This window comes from Pristiophorus japonicus, chromosome 1 (assembly GCF_044704955.1).
Source record: "Pristiophorus japonicus isolate sPriJap1 chromosome 1, sPriJap1.hap1, whole genome shotgun sequence".
Classification (NCBI taxonomy): Eukaryota; Metazoa; Chordata; class Chondrichthyes; family Pristiophoridae; genus Pristiophorus; species Pristiophorus japonicus.
The window spans coordinates 230,969,881-230,986,660 of NC_091977.1; the positions used below are offsets into that span (position 1 = coordinate 230,969,881).

At 44.1% G+C, this 16,780-nt stretch overlaps 1 protein-coding gene and 1 long non-coding RNA gene across 4 annotated transcripts in view; one reads left to right on the forward strand and one right to left on the reverse strand.

Annotated features, from left to right (window-relative positions):
* The window catches only part of LOC139268983 (uncharacterized), a 48,000-nt gene extending 47,306 nt beyond the window's left edge, over positions 1 to 694 (forward strand). For all 3 annotated transcript variants that reach the window (XR_011594141.1, XR_011594143.1, XR_011594142.1), the window contains one exon: positions 300 to 694. This is a non-coding gene — a long non-coding RNA (uncharacterized lncRNA). The remainder of the gene's footprint in view (positions 1 to 299) is intronic.
* svep1 (sushi, von Willebrand factor type A, EGF and pentraxin domain containing 1) overlaps positions 1 to 16,780 on the reverse strand; it is a 420,503-nt gene that overhangs the window by 121,489 nt on the left and 282,234 nt on the right. The window contains exons 36-39 of the mRNA XM_070887865.1: positions 13,858 to 14,025; positions 7,838 to 8,510; positions 3,862 to 6,728; positions 666 to 894 (exon numbers count right to left, since the gene is read on the reverse strand). Coding sequence (XP_070743966.1) covers positions 666 to 894; positions 3,862 to 6,728; positions 7,838 to 8,510; positions 13,858 to 14,025 — 3,937 coding nt within the window. The remainder of the gene's footprint in view (positions 1 to 665; positions 895 to 3,861; positions 6,729 to 7,837; positions 8,511 to 13,857; positions 14,026 to 16,780) is intronic.

Here is a 16,780-nt window from a genome sequence, read left to right on the forward strand (position 1 = left end):
CTGAGGTGGATGTAAAAGATTCATGGTACTATCTCGACGAAGAGCAGGGGAGTTCTCCCCGGTATCCTGCCCAATATTTTCCCTCAACCAACATCATCAAAACAGATTATCTGGTCATTATCACATTGCTGTTTGTGGGAGCTTGCTGTGCAAAAATTAACTGCCACGTTTCCTACATTACAACACTGACTACACTTCAAACGTACTTAATTGGCTGTAAAGTGCTTTGGGATGTTCTGAAGTTGTGAAAGGCGCTATATAAATGCAAGTCTTTCTTTTCTTTTCCATGTTACATGAAGAACGGAGCCTCACACAATAATCGCCTCAACCACAACACCCGGCTGTATTACACCAAGTTAAATGGAATGTACAGCAGAGAAACAGGCCATTCAGCCCAACTGGTCCATGCCGTTGTTTATGCTCCACATGAGCCTCCTCCCACCTTACTTCATCTCACCATATCAGCATATCCTCTATTCCTGCATGTATGCTATGTAGAGCATTCTTACTAACTGTATTTAGCAGAGCTGGCAGTAACTGAGCTTAAAAAGCATTCTATACACTTGCAAACAGTTCTATGAAGAAGAATATGCCATGAGCAAATCTAATGCATGCTACAGAATTCTTTTCACAAATAAAAAAACATATTTGCTGGGAGAGTTTACCTGGCAAGTGGATCGGTTTTCTCCCGACAGTCTGTATCCTTCCTTACAGGAGATGATGATACTTTCATTGAAGGTAAATTCTGTGCCAGAGACAACAACATTCGCCACACCAGTGAATGGCAGAGGGCAGGACTGTGGTTTGCATATAATACTATGAGTGGACCAAGAGCCATCTTCTAAACATGTTTGTGTAGCTCTCTCAGCTTCCAATACATAGCCCTCTAAACATCTGCAGGAAAAGGCATATGATTTTTACACAAGTTACTGTTAAATACTTGCATGCCAAATGTGACATTTTGGGGTTTCAATTCTTGAATTTTTGACAAAATTATGAATTTATATACAATATTAATATTCAATAATGATTGACCAAAAATAGAGGTCAATGATTGATTTGAGCACAAAAGTAATAACTAGGCAATAGCTGGCCATCTAAATATGTCCAATAGGAGCAGAGCTGAATACCTTTAGATGGAAATAATAGAGGTAACAATCATTAGATTAAATGCATCGAGAAGATGTGGAAATATTTATGACAAGTGATCATTTTCTCCGAAGCATACTGGTATAATTTGGAACAGCTGCAGTCAATCTTTGTTGACGCACCAATGCAATATGGATACAGATTCCTAATATGGCAAGTTCTTGATTCCACCTATGGACCAGGTACTTTCTCCTGGATCAGAAGGAAGAGAGAAAGAGTGAAAGGGAAAGTTGAAAGAGGGAAAGAAATTCTCATCCTTGTTTTCAAATCTCTCCACGGCCTTGCCCCTCCCTATCTCTCCAATATCCTCCACCCTTATAACCCTCTGAGATCTCTGCGTTCCTCCAATTCTAGCCTCTTGCACATCCTCGATTTCCTTCACCTCACCATTGGCGGTCATGCCTTCAGTTGCCTGGACCTAGCTCTGGAATTACATCCCTAAACCTCTCCACCTCTCCCTCCTCCTTTAAGATGTTATTTAAAACCTATTTCTTTGACCAAGTTTCTGGTCACCTGTCCTAATATCTCCTTATATAACTCAGTGTCGAATTGTGTCTGATAACACTCCTGTGAAACACCTTGGGATGTTTTACTAATTTAAAGATGCTATATAAATGCAATTTGTTGTTGTTGAAGGGCAAGTCACCCTAGGGCACACACTCTCACAACTTCCAGCAGAGAATCCAACTGTAATGTTATTCAGAGATCTGGGAGTAAATTGTCAGCCTGTCCTGTTAGCTAAAGACTGTTCTGCAGCCTGAAAAAAGTTAAAGAGAGGAGGGAGGGAATAAAATAAATGACAAGAATGGCTGGCAAAGGAAAGGAAAAGAAATATGGTTCTGTCTTGAAAGAAAGTTTAGATTAAACAAAATGAGAAGGTTGAAACAAAGCTTATGATGGAGCCACTGGACACTGGGAGATACCAGGATATTGGAAGCAATTCAAAATGGTACCCATATTCAAAAAGGGTGATAAATTGGATACAGATAACTACAGACACCTGATCTTATTTCATCCCTATGTAAAACATTGCAATCAATCGAGTTTAAACCTGAAGATAACCTGCAGAATACACTCAACATGGATTCATAAGTGGAAGATCCTGCCTGATCAACCTCCTTGACTTCTTTGAGGAAGTGACACCCCAAGTAGATTGTAGGTAGGGCCTATAACATGCTCTACCTAGACCTCCAGAAGGCATTTGACAAAGTTCCATACAAAAGGCTCAAATCTGTGAGGATTCAGGGTAAAACTTGGGTACGGGGATAAAAAGGTTGGTTGAAGGATAGAGAACAGTGGATAATTTTATGCCAAGGTGGGTGAAATACCGAGTGGGATGTCCCAGCGGAGGATCGGTGGTCGGATCACAATTGTTCTAACTAATGACTTGAACTAAGAAACCCAATGCAAATTGGCCAAATCTCTGAACTATATTACTGAACATGCATTCTTAAAGGGAATTAGCCTTAATGATTCAAAGAGCCCCTGGGAGTAATTTTCACTTTCAGCCGGGGGTGTTAAACTGGTGCTAGTGGAATGGCTATCCGTTACACACGGCACCTGGTTTAACTTTATATTGAATTCATGGTGCTGGGTTTACTTTCCATTGAAGAGAATTGGGCAGGATGTATAACGGGCAGCTGATCTTCAACCACCAGTTTTATGCCCCTGTTGCAAGTGTAAATGACCCCCGCAGAGCAGCAGTCTCTGCATTTTCACCTGTAACCCTTGGATACCCAAATGTTCCCTGCACCCCTGAGCCTCCAGTGTCAGCTGCGGAGGTGGGGGGGTGGGGGAGGGGGGGGGCGAGCAAGCAGAAGCTGAATGCTTCCCTACATGCAGGAGGGAAACAATAGGAAACTGGATCCCCTCATGCAACCTCTTATCAACAGGGCCTCCACAGACCCAGGAGCTGCAAAGGTGAACAACAAGAAGGAAATTCGTCATGCGCTAGCTACAGTAATTTTTAAAAAATCACTGGGTACTGAGGAGGTTCTGGAGGATTGGAAGCATAGAATTACATAGAATGTACATCACAGAAACAGGCAATTCAGCCCAACTGGTCTGTGCCGGTGTTTATGCTCCACATGAGCCTCCTCCCACCCTTCTTCATTTCACCCTATCAGCATATCCTTCGACTTTCTCTCGTGTGCTTATCTGGCTTCCCCTTCAATACTATTCACTTCAACCACTCAAGTGGCCGCGAGTTCCACATTCTCACCACTCTTTACAAGTTTCTCTTCAATTCCCTATTGGATTTATTTATGACTATCTTATTTAGGCCTAGTTTTGGTCTCCCCACAAGTGGAATCATTCTTTCTACATTTACTCTCTCAAACCTTTTCATAATCTTAAAGATCTCGATCAGGTCATCCCTTGGCCCTCTTTTTTCGAGAGAAAAGAGCTCCAGCCTGTTGTATCTTTCCTGATAACTAAAACCTCTCAGTTCTGGTATCATCCTTATAAACATGTTTTCACACCTTCTCCAGTGACTCGGTATCCTTTTGATAACATGGATACCAAAATGGTTCACAGTACTCCAAGTGTGGTCTAACAAAGATGTGGTATCTATATTTTAAAAAGGCACATAGTGGAGCCAAGCAATCATAGATCCATTAGCTCTGCATCAATATCAGGTAAAATAATAGAAACTCTACGACTGATGTATGAAAATAACATTAACAAATACATGCCAATGAATTTAGTCCTTACCTGTAATGAATTCTACTCCCGAATGTGTACAAACCTCCTATAACAGCAGCATTCTGCAATGGTGGAGGTGCACCACAGGACAGTGGGACACATGTTGGATATGGCTGACTCCATTTGCCTTTCTCTGTGCAGAACACTTCTGCCTTCCCCTTCATGGTGTAACCAGGAAAACAGTTGTAGGTTATGGCATTTTCATGCAAGGAACTACTTCCATTAAAGAAAGCATTATGTATCAACGGAGGCCCACCACAAGATATCCGGCCGCAATATGGAAGGCTCGAATTCCACTTCCCTCCAGCTTCACACAGAACTTGAGATGGGCCCAGCAACTTGAAGCCCTCTTTGCACTGGAAGGATATTAGGCTTCCACAGCTGATATCTTGACCAATAGTAAATCCATTATGGATGACTGGGTGTTGACATTTGCATGGTTCACATTTGGGAACGCTGCCGCTCCATAAGCCGTTTTGTAAACAATGTCTAACTGAGATCCCGATCAGTCTGTATCCGACAAAACATATGTACTTTACAGAGTCACTAAATTTGAAGTTGGACCCATTTATAAACCCATAGGAGATATCTTCTGGAGGTCCACAATTGATCGGCGTGCACTGTGGTGGCTCATCGCTCCACTTTCCATCTGCCTGGCACACAAGGCTCAGCGTGCCGTGCAATACGTAGCCATCCTTGCACTGGAATTGGATTTCCTTCCCATGTGTGAATTCTGATCCCGTGATTTGCCCATTCAGTACATCAACAAGTGGTGGGCATGCTACTAACCTGCATTCCGGCACCTCCCCACTCCAGCTTCCGTTGGCAAGACAGGTGCGAGTCAAATCTCCCTCCATCAGGAATCCGTTATTGCAACTATAATTCACCAGGCTCTGGAATGTGTAATCCATTCCGGTCACGCTGCCATTGTCAGGGATGGGGGGTAACCCGCAGGAGATCGGGACACACCGTGGTACTTCACCGTCCCATTCTTTATTGTCCTGACAGGTTCTTCTCGTAGCCCCAACTAACAAAAAGCCAGCGCTGCATTCATGAAATATCACACTCATGTAAGTGTAGTTACTACCCTTCATGCTGCCATTTGTGATTTGGCTGGGGGCCCCGCATGATACCAGTTGGCAGATCGGAGGTACAGTATTCCATTCACTACTTGAAGTACAATATCTAGTAGCTGAGCCAACAAGTTCGTAGCCAGGATTGCACCCATATTGCACCGCACTTCCAAGCAGGTTGCTCGAAAACCTGATGTATCCATTTTCTGGGTTAAGTGGCAGCTCACATTCTATCAGGAGACAAGCGGGTGCACTTCCATTCCATGCACCGTCTTCTTGGCATTCTAGCACTTGAGATCCTACCAGCTCATAGCTACTGTAACAATAATAATGAATCACAGTTCCACACAAGAACTCTGATGCCTGCAGAAGATCCATGTTCGATGGGATGTTCCATATTTGTTTATCATTGTTGGAGCTCTGTTGTGGAACTTGCTCAGAAACGGAAGCAGGAATACCTTTCCTAGGCCCAAGGTCTGATGTGAGAAGGTTGGTCGTGGTGTCAGAGCCAGTTCTTTGATCGCCTGGCCGCACATAGCTTTCAAGTCCTTCGTTATCTTGTCCATCCTGATTTTGGGTGACCACATATCCTCCAAAATCAATATGAGGCGGTAGTCCACAGTCTATGGGCGCACAGTGAGGTATGGCACTAGACCATGAGGATTCCTCACAGCTGTGTGTGGGATTGCCAATTAAATGAAAACCAGGAAAGCAGCTGTAGAAAATGAGAGCGCCAAAGCTATAATCAGAGCCTTCAACAAAACCATTTTCTATAAGCTGAGGTGGGTCACATTTGATGGGTTTGCAAACAGGGACCTTTGCGTTCCATTGACCCATCTCCAGACAAGTCAGTCTTTCCTGGCCTTCTAGCCTAAAGCCTGTGTTGCACACATATGTGACGGTATTTTGGTAATATAATTTCTCAAACGAAGCTCTACCACTGGTTATTTCTTGGGGAGTAGGGCATTCAATTGGCTTACAGATTGGCCTTCCCCCTAGCCATTCACCATCTTCACCACAAACAACAGTGGCATTTCCTATCAAGCGGAAGCCTGGTTTACACGTGTACACGGCATTGCTGAGGTAGGTCAGGCCCTGGATGTCCACGATTCCATTCCCGATCAATTCTGGCTGCGGGCATTCGACTGGCACACACTTTGGCGCTGGTAGGCCCCAGGTTCCGTTGGCATGGCAAGTCAGGAATGGCTCTCCGTTTGCTACAAATCCATCAGTACAGGTATAGTTCGCAATGCTGCCGAAGTGAAGGTCAGAAACGAAAACATCACCGTACTGGGCCTCTGGGGGCTGCCCGCAAATGACAGGTTGGCAAACAGGGAAGGAGTCGTTCCACTGCTGAGAGGCCATACACTTCAAAATCGATGGCCCCTCTAATGTGTAGCCCTCTGTGCACTCCAGCTGAATAGTTCCACTCTTGTTTGTCTCCCGGATGACCAGGTGACTCTCTGGTGCCGGTGGTTCCGGGCACCTCAGTGGGCTACACTCCTGGTGTTGGTTTCCACTCCACTCGCCATCGTCCCGACAGGTCAGCACTGCATTCCCAGAGGCTGCGTAACCTTCCTCGCAATAGAGTTTGACTCGCGAGTCTAGACCGAAGTCTGACCCTTCAAAGTGTCCGTGCTCAATGGCTGGAGGTTGGCCACAATTCACAAGGACACAGGAAGGTGATGATTCACTGTGCCAGTGCCGATTGCCCTGGCAGGTACGAATGGGACTCCCCATCAATTGATAGCCATGATTGCAATGATACCTGACTTCGTTCAGAAACAGCGTGCCATTCTTTATCTGTAGTCCAAGAAAAGGAACAAAGAATTCATCATGTATTTACCTGCACCTTGAGCAGCCAATTTAGTTATTTTTAAAGAGCAAAAGAACCTTTGTATATGATGAATACATTATCGATTTTATTTGCAAAATCCCGCCAATATTATTAAGCCCATGAAGCCCTTTTAACTTCATCTCCAGTTAGACTATTAAAGTCAGGTACTCGGAAAAATGAATCAATTTTTTAGCCGTGTCGTATTATATTCAACTGTGAGCAATATGAGTGAAACTTTTATCTTACACAAGATTAAAAATAATCATTACTGCAGGTTTAAGAACTGCATTCTGTTTTTAACATTAGATTTTACTGTTTGTGGGAGCTTGCCATGTGCAGTTTGTTCACCGCATTTCCCACATTACAACAGTGACTGCACATTCAAAAAAAGGACTTCATTGGTTATAAAGTGCTTTGGGTTGTCCTGAGATTGTGAGAGGTGCTTTATAAATGCAAGTCTTTCTTTTCTTTAAGGTGAAAGATAATAGGGATCATAGGAACAGGAGACCAAGGCTTCTTCGGCAACACCTCCCAAACCCACGACCTCTGCCACCTGCAAGGACAAGGGCAGTAGGCGCATGGGAACACCACCACCTCTAAGTTCCCCACCAAGTTACACACCATCCTGACTTAGAAATGCATCGCCATTTGTTCATCGTTGCTGGGTTAAAATCCTGGAACTCCCTCCCTCATAGCATTGTAGGAGTTCCTTCACTACACGGACTGCAGCGGTTCAAGAAGGCAGCTCACTAACACCCTGTAACCTTCTACATTCCAGCACATACAAGCCTAGTTTGTATAATCTCACCTCATAATTTAACCCTTGGTTACTTTACAAACGCAAAATAACGCGGATGCTGGAAATTTGAAATAAAAACAGAAAATGCTGGAAATATTCAGCAGGTCAGGCAGCATTGGTGGAGAGAGAAACAGAGTTGGTGCTTCAGGTTGAAAGCTCATCGACCTGACACGTTAACTCTGTTTCTCTCCCCACAAGTGCTGCCTGACCCGCTGAGTATTTTCCAGCATTTTTTGTTTTTATCCTTGGTTATTTTGTATGTTACTGATAACCTACTTCGACATTCCCGTTTGCAATCCGAGGAGGATCTCCACATGACACCGGCTGGCAACTGGGCAGCTGGCCGCTCCATTCTCCGTCAGCCTCGCACGTTCGTTTCTTGTCCCCTTTGACATAAAACCCTGTGTTGCAACTGTATGCCACGATTGCCCCGAAACTGTAGTTGGTTCCGCTCACGTGCCCTCGCTTGATGTTCGGAGGCTCCCCACAGCGCACGGGGATGCACTGTATGCTGAACGGAGACGGGCGCCACTGACCGCCCCGGACGCACTCGATTGCGGTGGAGGTGTTAAGCACGAAGCCCTCTGCACACTTGTAAGTGACCTGTGCCCCGGCCGGGAACTTCTCCTTGCCGATGGTCTCCAGAATGGCGTAGGGAGCAAACGGTGGCTTTCTGCAGAAGTCCGCCACGCAGTGCGGCGTGGCCTGGCCCTCGGCAGGAGCCCAGTTTCCTTTGGAGTTGCAGACCAACTGCGAGTTGCCCGATATGCTGTACCCGTCTGTGCAGTAATAGATTGCAACATCCCCATAGAGTTGGTGGCCAGTTTCGGGCAACGCGTGGTCTATGTTTGGAGCTGGGCCGCACGAGAGGGGAACACACTGTGGGGCACTGCGACTCCACTCACCACTGGGCAGGCACTCCTTGCTCTCCGAACCTATCAAAGCATAGCTGCAAAAAAAAAAGCGGAGACCAGATAATAGGTTACATTGGACACTGGAACAAGAATCAATAAACAACAACAACAACTTGCATTTATATAGCACCTTTAACCTAGTAAATGTCCCAAGGTGCTTCACAGGAGCGTTATCAAACAAAATTTGACACAGAGCCACTTAAGGGGATATTAGGACAGGTGAACAAAAGTTTGGTCAAAGAGGTAGTATCAAGGAGTGTCTTAAAGGAAGAAAGAGAGGTAGAGAGGCATAGAGGTTTAGGGAAGAAATTCTAGGGCTTTGGGACTTAAGCAGCGGCTGCAAGTGGTGGAACGATGAAAATCGGAGATGCGCAAGACTCCAGAATTGGAGGAGCGCAGAGATTTCAGAGGGTTCTACGGCTGGAGGAGGTAACTTAGGTATGGAGGTAAGGGATTTGAAAACATGGATGAGAATTTTTAAATCGAAGCATTGCTTAACTGGGACCAATATAGGACAGCGAGCACAGGTGAAGGGTGAATGGAACTTGGTACAATTAACGACATGGACAGCAGAGTTTTGGATAAGTTTAAGTTTATATAGCACCTGTCTGGTGTAAAAATAAAACAAGGAAGGTGGCTCAACTGTGGCTAACAAGGGAAATTAGGGATAGTGTTAACTCCAAGGAAGAGGCATATAAATTGGCCAGAAAAAGCAGCAAACCTGAGGACTAGGAGAAATTTAGAATTCAGCAGAGGAGGACAAAGAGTTTAATTAGGAGGGGGAAAATAGAGTATGAGAGTAAGCTTGCAGGGAACATAAAAACTGACTGCAAAAGCTTCTATAGATATGTGAAGAGAAAAAGATTAGTGAAGACAAATGTAGGTCCCTTGCAGTCAGAATCAGGTGAATTTATAATGGGGAACAAAGAAATGGTAGACCAATTTAACAAATACTTTGGTTCTGTCTTCACTAAGGAAGACACAAATAACCTTCCGGAAATACTAGGGGACCGAGCGTCTAGCGAGAGGGAGGAACTGAAGGAAATCTTTATTAGTCAGGAAATTGTGTTAGGGAAATTGATGGGATTGAAGGCTGATTCCCCAGGGCCTGATAGGCGGCATCCCAGAGTACTTATTGAAGTGGCCCCAGAAATAGTGGATGCATTGGTGATCATTATCCAACATTCCATAGACTCTGGATCAGTTCCTATGGATTGGAGGGTAGCTAATGTAACCCCACTTTTTAAAAAAGGAGGGAGAGAGAAAACAGGGAATTAGCCTGACATCGGTAGTGGGGAAAATGTTGGAATCAATTATTAAAGATGTAATAGCAGTGCATTTGGAAAGCAGTGACAGGATCGGTCCAAGTCAGCATGGAAATAATGAAAGGGAAATCTTCTAGAATTTTTTGAGGATGTAACTAGTAGAGTGGACAAGGGAGAACCATTGGATATGGTGTATTTGGAGTTTCAAAAGGCTTTTGATAAGGTCCCAGAGAAGAAATCACTGTGCAAAGTTAAAGCACATGGTATTGGAGGTAATGTATTGATGTGGATAGAGAACTGGTTGGCAGACAGGAAGCAAAGAGTAGGAATAAATGGGTCCTTTTCAGAATGGCAGGCAGTGACTAGTGGGGTACCATAAGGTTCAGTGCTGGGACCCCAGCATTTACAATATACATTAACAATTTAGACGAAGGAATTGAGTGTAATATCTCCAAGTTTGCAGATGACACTAAGCTGGGTGGCAGTATGAGCTTTGAGGAGGATGCTAAGAGGCTGCAGGGTGACTTGGACAGGTTAGGTGAGTGGGCAAATGCATGGCAGATGCAGTGTAATGTGGATAAATGTGAGGTTATCCACTTTGGTGGCAAAAACAGGAAGGCAGAATATTATCTGAATGGTGACAGATTAGGAAAAGGGGAGGTGCAACGAGACCTGGGTGTCTTGGTACATCAATCATTGAAATTTGGCATGCAGGTACAGCAAGCGGTGAAGAAGGCAAATGGCATGTTGGCCTTCATAGCTAGGGGATTTGAGTATAGGGGCAGGGAGGTCTTACTGCAATTGTACAGGGTCTTGGTGAGGCCACACCTTGAATATTTTGTACAGTTTTGGTCTCCTAATCTGAGGAAGGACATTCTAGCTATTGAGGGAGTGCAGCGAAGGTTCACCAGATTAATTCCCGGGATGGCAGGACAGACATATGAAGAAAAGCTGGATCGACTAGGCTTATATTCACTGGAATTTAGAAGAATGAGAGGGGATTTCATTGAAACATATAAAATTCTGATGGGTTTGGACAGGTTAGATGCAGGAAGAATGTTCCCGATGTTGGGGAAGTGCAGAACCAGAGGTCACAGTCTAAGGATAAAGGGTAAGCCATTTAGGACCGAGATGAGGAGAAACTTCTTCACTCAGAGAATTGTGAACCTGTGGAATTCTCTACCACAGAAACTAGTTGAGGCCAATTCGTTAGATATATTCAAAAGGGAGTTAGAGAGGCCCTTACGGCTAAAGGGATCAAGGAGTATGGAGAGAAAGCAGGAATGGGATACTAAAGTTGCATGATCAGCCATGATCATATTGAATGGTGGTGTAGGCTCGAAGGACCGAATGGCCTACTCCTGCATCTATTTTCTATGTTTCTACACAGACTTCACCACTGATAATTCCACATTTAAAACAGGCAGTCACTTATATTGGCCAAAAAAAGCAACCTTGATGTGTGCAAGGTGACCTCTGGCGTTTGTGATCTGACAAAGAATTGGAAAGATTGGCTACGAAAAATTTAAAAAAAAGCAAAGATCAACTTATAACAGCTGTCAGCTGTGGCTCAGTGGATAATAGTCTTGCCTCTGAGTCAGAAGGTTGTCGGTTCAAATCCCACTCCAGAGACTTGAGCACAAAATCTAGGCTGACACTCCAGTGCAGTACTGAGGGAGTACTGCACTGTCGGTGGTGCTATCTTTCAGATGAGATGTTAAACCGAGTCTCCATCTGTTCTCTCAGGTGGAAGCAAAAGATCCCATGGCACTATTTTGAAAAAGAGCAGGGGATTTATCCCCGGTGTCCTGGCCAATATTTTTCCCTCAACCAACGTCACTAAAAGAGACTATCGGGTCATTATTGCATTGCCGTTTGTGGGATCTTGCTGTGCACAATTTGGTTACTGCATTTCCTGCATTACAATAGTGACTACACCTCAAAAATTGTCATTGGCTGTAAAGGACTTTAGGACATCCTGAGGTTACAGAAAGGTGCTATAATAATGCAAGTTCTTTCTTTCATTATCCATTTGCACGAACATCAATTTCAAAGTTGTCGGTTATAGTGCCTTAAGTACTCTGTTTATTTTGGGCAGGAGCAGCTGTGGTTGCTCAATAGTTCTCACCTCTTTAAAGTGTTGCTAAGTACAAGAACAAACATAAGTAAACAACACTTCGTTAATGTTCAACTATCGTCTGTGTAGTTAAGCCCTTCGAATCCCCCTCTTAATAGTGAGGGGTTACAGTTTGTAAACTGACTGCAGTTTAAATAACCAAGTGATTATCTGCATGAACAATTTTGTATCCTTCTATGCATGTGCGAAGTGGGCCTCGCCCCTTTTTGCGCATGAGCGCTCGATCTAGTCGCGCATGTGCAGTACGATATATGAGGAAGCCGGAAGTGGGGCTAAACCATGTTGCCACAACCTCCTCCAATTAGAGCTTTAGGTGTTGCATTTTTGCATGTCCTTTAAATAAAGCTGCAGGTCAGAGCAGAGCTACACAGAAGGAATCTTCTTGTTGATTATTGTAATAATGCTACCCCTGTTAAGAACATACGAACATAAGAAATAGAAACAGGAGTAGGCCACCTAACCCCTCGAGCCTGCTCCGCCATTCAATAAGATCATGGCTGATCTGATCATGGACTCGGCTCCACTTCCCTGTCTGCTCCCTATAACTCTTTATTCCCTTATCGCTCAAAAACCTGACTATCGCTACCTTAAATAGATTCAATGACCCAGCCTTCACAGCTCTCTAGGGCAGAGAATTCCATAGATTTACAACCCTCTGAGAGAAGAAATTCCTCCTCATCTCAGTTTTAAATGGGCGGCCCCTTGTTCTGAGACTATGTCCCCTAGTTTTAGTTTCCCCTGAGTGGAAATATCCTCTCTGCATCCACCTTGTTGAGCCCCCTCATTATCTTATATGTTTTGATAAGATCACCTCTCATTCTTCTGAACTTCAGTGTGTATAGGCCCAACCTACTCAACCTATCCTCATAAATCAACCCCTTCATCGCTGGAATCAACCTAGTGACCTTTCTCTGAACAGCCACCAATGCAAGTACATCCTTCCTTAAATACGAAGACCAAAACTGTATGCAGGACTCCAGGTGTGGCCTCACCAATACCCTGTACAGTTGTGGCAGGACTTCTCTGCTTTTATAGTCTATCCCCCTTGCAATAAAGGCCAACATTCCATTTGCCTTCCTGATGTTGTACCTGCATACTAACTTTTAGTGTTTCATGCACAAGGACCCCCAGGTCCCTCTGTACTGCAGCACTTTGCAATTTTTCTGCATTTAAATTATAATTTGCTTTTCTATTTTTTCTGCCAAAGTGGATAACCTCACTTTTTCCCACATTATACCGGGCATCGCGGTATTTACAATGTTAAAAAGGATTTGATAGGGTAGATAGAGAGAAACTATTTCCTCTAGTGAAGGAATTCAGGACAAGGGGCATAATTAGAACTAGGCCATTTAGAAGCTAAATTTAGAAGCACTTTTTCACACAAAGGGTAGTTGAAATCTGGAACACTCTGCCCCAAAAGGCTGTGGATTCTGGGAGATAATTGGAGCTTTCAAGACTGAGATCATTAGATTTTTGTTCGGTAATGGTATCAAGGTATATGGAGCCAAGGTGGGTAAATGGAAAAGCAAAATACTGTGGATGCTAGAATCTGAACTAAAAACAGAAAATCCTGAAATACTCAGCAGGTCAGGCAGCATCTGTGGAGAGAGAAACAGAGTTAACGTTTCAGGTCGATGGCCCTTCGTCGGAAGTGGAAAAAGTTAGAGATGTAACAGGTTTTTAAGCAAATGTAGGAGCAGGGAAAGGGGGAGGGGAGGAAAGAACAAAAGGGAAGGTCTGTGATAGGATAGAAGGAAGAAGAGATTAAGAGACAAAAGTGATGATGATGTAAGGCAAAAGGAGATGGTAACAGGACAAGCAAATAGTGTTCAGGTACAGATCAGCCACGATCTAAATGAATAGCTGAACAGGTTTGAGAGGCTGAGAGGCCTACTCCTGTTCCTATGTTCCTAACTCCCAACCCTTCTGTTACAGAACATGATCATTCTTTTAACATACATTAAAAAGTGATGCTCCTACCCTTCCTTGCAGCCGTAGAAAATGGAGCTTCCAAAGGTGAAGTTGTTTCCGATGATGTCAGCATTGGGAAGCGCTGGTGGAGGCCCACATGATATGATCTCACACACTGGCACTGTGCCATTCCATTGGCCGGTGCTGTTGCAGGTTAACGTTGACAATCCCCGCAACCTTCAGTGAATTAAAAGAGGTTAAAAGGAGCTGCAAGCACGACATAGCAGGTCTACACATTTATACAATAACTTGCATTTATGTAGCACCTTTAATGTAGTCAAATGTCCCAAGGCGCTTCACAGGAGCGTTATCAGACAACATTTGACACCAAGCCACAAAAAAGAGGTAATAAGAGAGGTGACCAAAAGCTTGGTCAAAGAGGGAGGATTTAAGGAGCGCCTTATAGGAGGAGAGAGAGGTTGAAAGGTTTAGGGAGGGAATGCCAGAGCTTAGGGCATAGGCAGCTGAAGGCACAGCCAGCAATGGTGGTATGATTAAAATCACGAATGCGCAAGTGGACAGAATTGGAGGTGTGAAGAGATCGCGAGGGTTGCAGGGCTGATGGAGGTTACAGGGATATGGAGGGGTGAGGAGGTGAAGGGTTTTGAAAACAAGGATGAGACATTGCCTGACTGCGAGCCAATGTAAGTGAAGGGTGAATGGGAATTGGTGCGAGTTAGGATACGGGCAGCAGAGTTTTGGATGAGCTCTGCATTATAGGTCCGCATCATACAGCCATTGACGCTCATAGACATCACAATGATAACTGGAATGGCGAATGAAATTATTCACTGGTGTAGTGGGGATACTGTTCAGCAGCTGAAGTTAAGGCATATAGTTGAGGGAGAATACGGAGATTTAAGGGCTAACTTTAACTTCAATGGGAGTCAATGAAAAGGAAAATGGTGGTGGATTGTGTAATGGCCAATCCGCTAACGTCTGTTTACCGCCATCGCTGAAAGTTAAAATCAGTCCTATATTTTCTATTTTGTGATCTGGTGCCTGCCAGCCTTACAAAGCCCGAGTAAGACCCACACCTGGAGCACTATGTTCAGTTCTGGGCACCACACCTTAGTTAGGTCACAATATATTAGCCATGGAGGGAGTGCAGATTTACCAGAATGATACCCGGACTCCAAGGGTTAAATTTCGTGGAGAGATTACACAAACTAAGGTTGTATCCCCTGGAATTTAGAAGGTTAAGGGGTGATTTGATCAAAGTTTTTAAGATGTTAAGGGGAACTAATAGGGTAGATAGAGAGAAACTATTTCCACTACTTGGGGAGTCTAGGATTAGGGAGCATAGCCGAAAAGTTAGAACCAGATTTTTCAGGAATGAAGTTAGGAAACACTTCTACATACAAAGGGTGGTAGAAGTTTGGAATTCTCTTCTGCAAATGACAGTTGATGCTGGGTTTGTTGCTAATTTTAAATCTGAGATTGATATATTTTTGTTAAGGGATATGGGGCAAAGGCGGGTATATGGAGTTAGTTCAAAGTTCAGCCATGATCTCACTGAATAACAGAACAGGCTTGAGGGGCTCAATGGCCTCCTCCTGTTCTATGTTCCTATATGGCCTCACTGTACATGATTTGGTTTTACCTGCTGCCAACAATGGAGGTCAAAACACAGACAAATGTTCCATTCATATAAATAAAAGTTATTATTATTACTCCCAATGTTTTACCACTCTGGTTCTTTAAAGCCAAGGAAGTGGCATACAAATTGACCAGAAATAGCAGCGAACCCGGGGACTGGGAGAAATTTAGAACTCAGCAGAGGAGGACAAAAGGTTTGATTAGGGCAGGGAAAATAGAGTACGAGCGGAAGCTTGCAGGGAACATTAAAATGGACTGCAAAAGTTTCTATAGATATGTGAAGAGAAAAAAGTTATTAAAGACAAACGTAGGTCCCCTGCAGTCAGAATCAAGGGAAGTCATAACAGGGAACAAAGAAATAGCAGACCAATTGAACAAGTACTTTGGTTCAGTATTCACTAAGGAGGACACAAACAACCTTCCGGATATAAAAGGGGTCAGAGGGTCTAGTAAGAAGGAGGAACTAAGGGAAATCCTTATTAGTCGGGAAATTGTGATGGGGAAATTGATGGGATTGAAGGCCGATAAATCCCCAGGGCCTGATGGACTGCATCCCAGAGTACTTAAGGAGGTGGCCTTGGAAATAGCGGATGCATTGACAGTCATTTTCCAACATTCCATAGACTCTGGATCAGTTCCTATGGAGTGGAAGGTAGCCAATGTAACCCCACTTTTTAAAAAAGGAGGGAGAGAGAAAACAGGGAATTATAGACCGGTCAGCCTGACATCGGTAGTGGGTAAAATTATGGAATCAATTATTAAGGATGTCATAGCAGCGCATTTGGAAAGAGGTGACATGATAGGTCCAAGTCAGCATGGATTTGTGAAAGGGAAATCATGCTTGACAAATCTTCTGGAATTTTTTGAGGATGTTTCCAGTAGAGTGGACAAGGGGGAACCAGTTGATGTGGTGTATTTGGACTTTCAGAAGGCTTTCGACAAGGTCCCACACAAGAGATTAATGTGCAAAGTTAAAGCACATGGGATTGGGGGTAGTGTGCTGACGTGGATTGAGAACTGGTTGTCAGACAGGAAGCAAAGAGTAGGAGTAAATGGGTACTTTTCAGAATGGCAGGCAGTGACTAGTGGGGTACCGCAAGGTTCTGTGCTGTGGCCCCGCTGTTTACATTGTACATTAATGCTTTAGACGAGGGGATTAAATGTAGTATCTCCAATCGGATGACACTAAGTTGGGTGGCAGTGTGAGCTGCGAGGAGGATGCTATGAGGCTGCAGAGTGACTTGGATAGGTTAGGTGAGTGGGCAAATGCATGGCAGATGAAGTATAATATGGATAAATGTGAGGTTATCCACTTTGGTTGTAAAAACAGAGA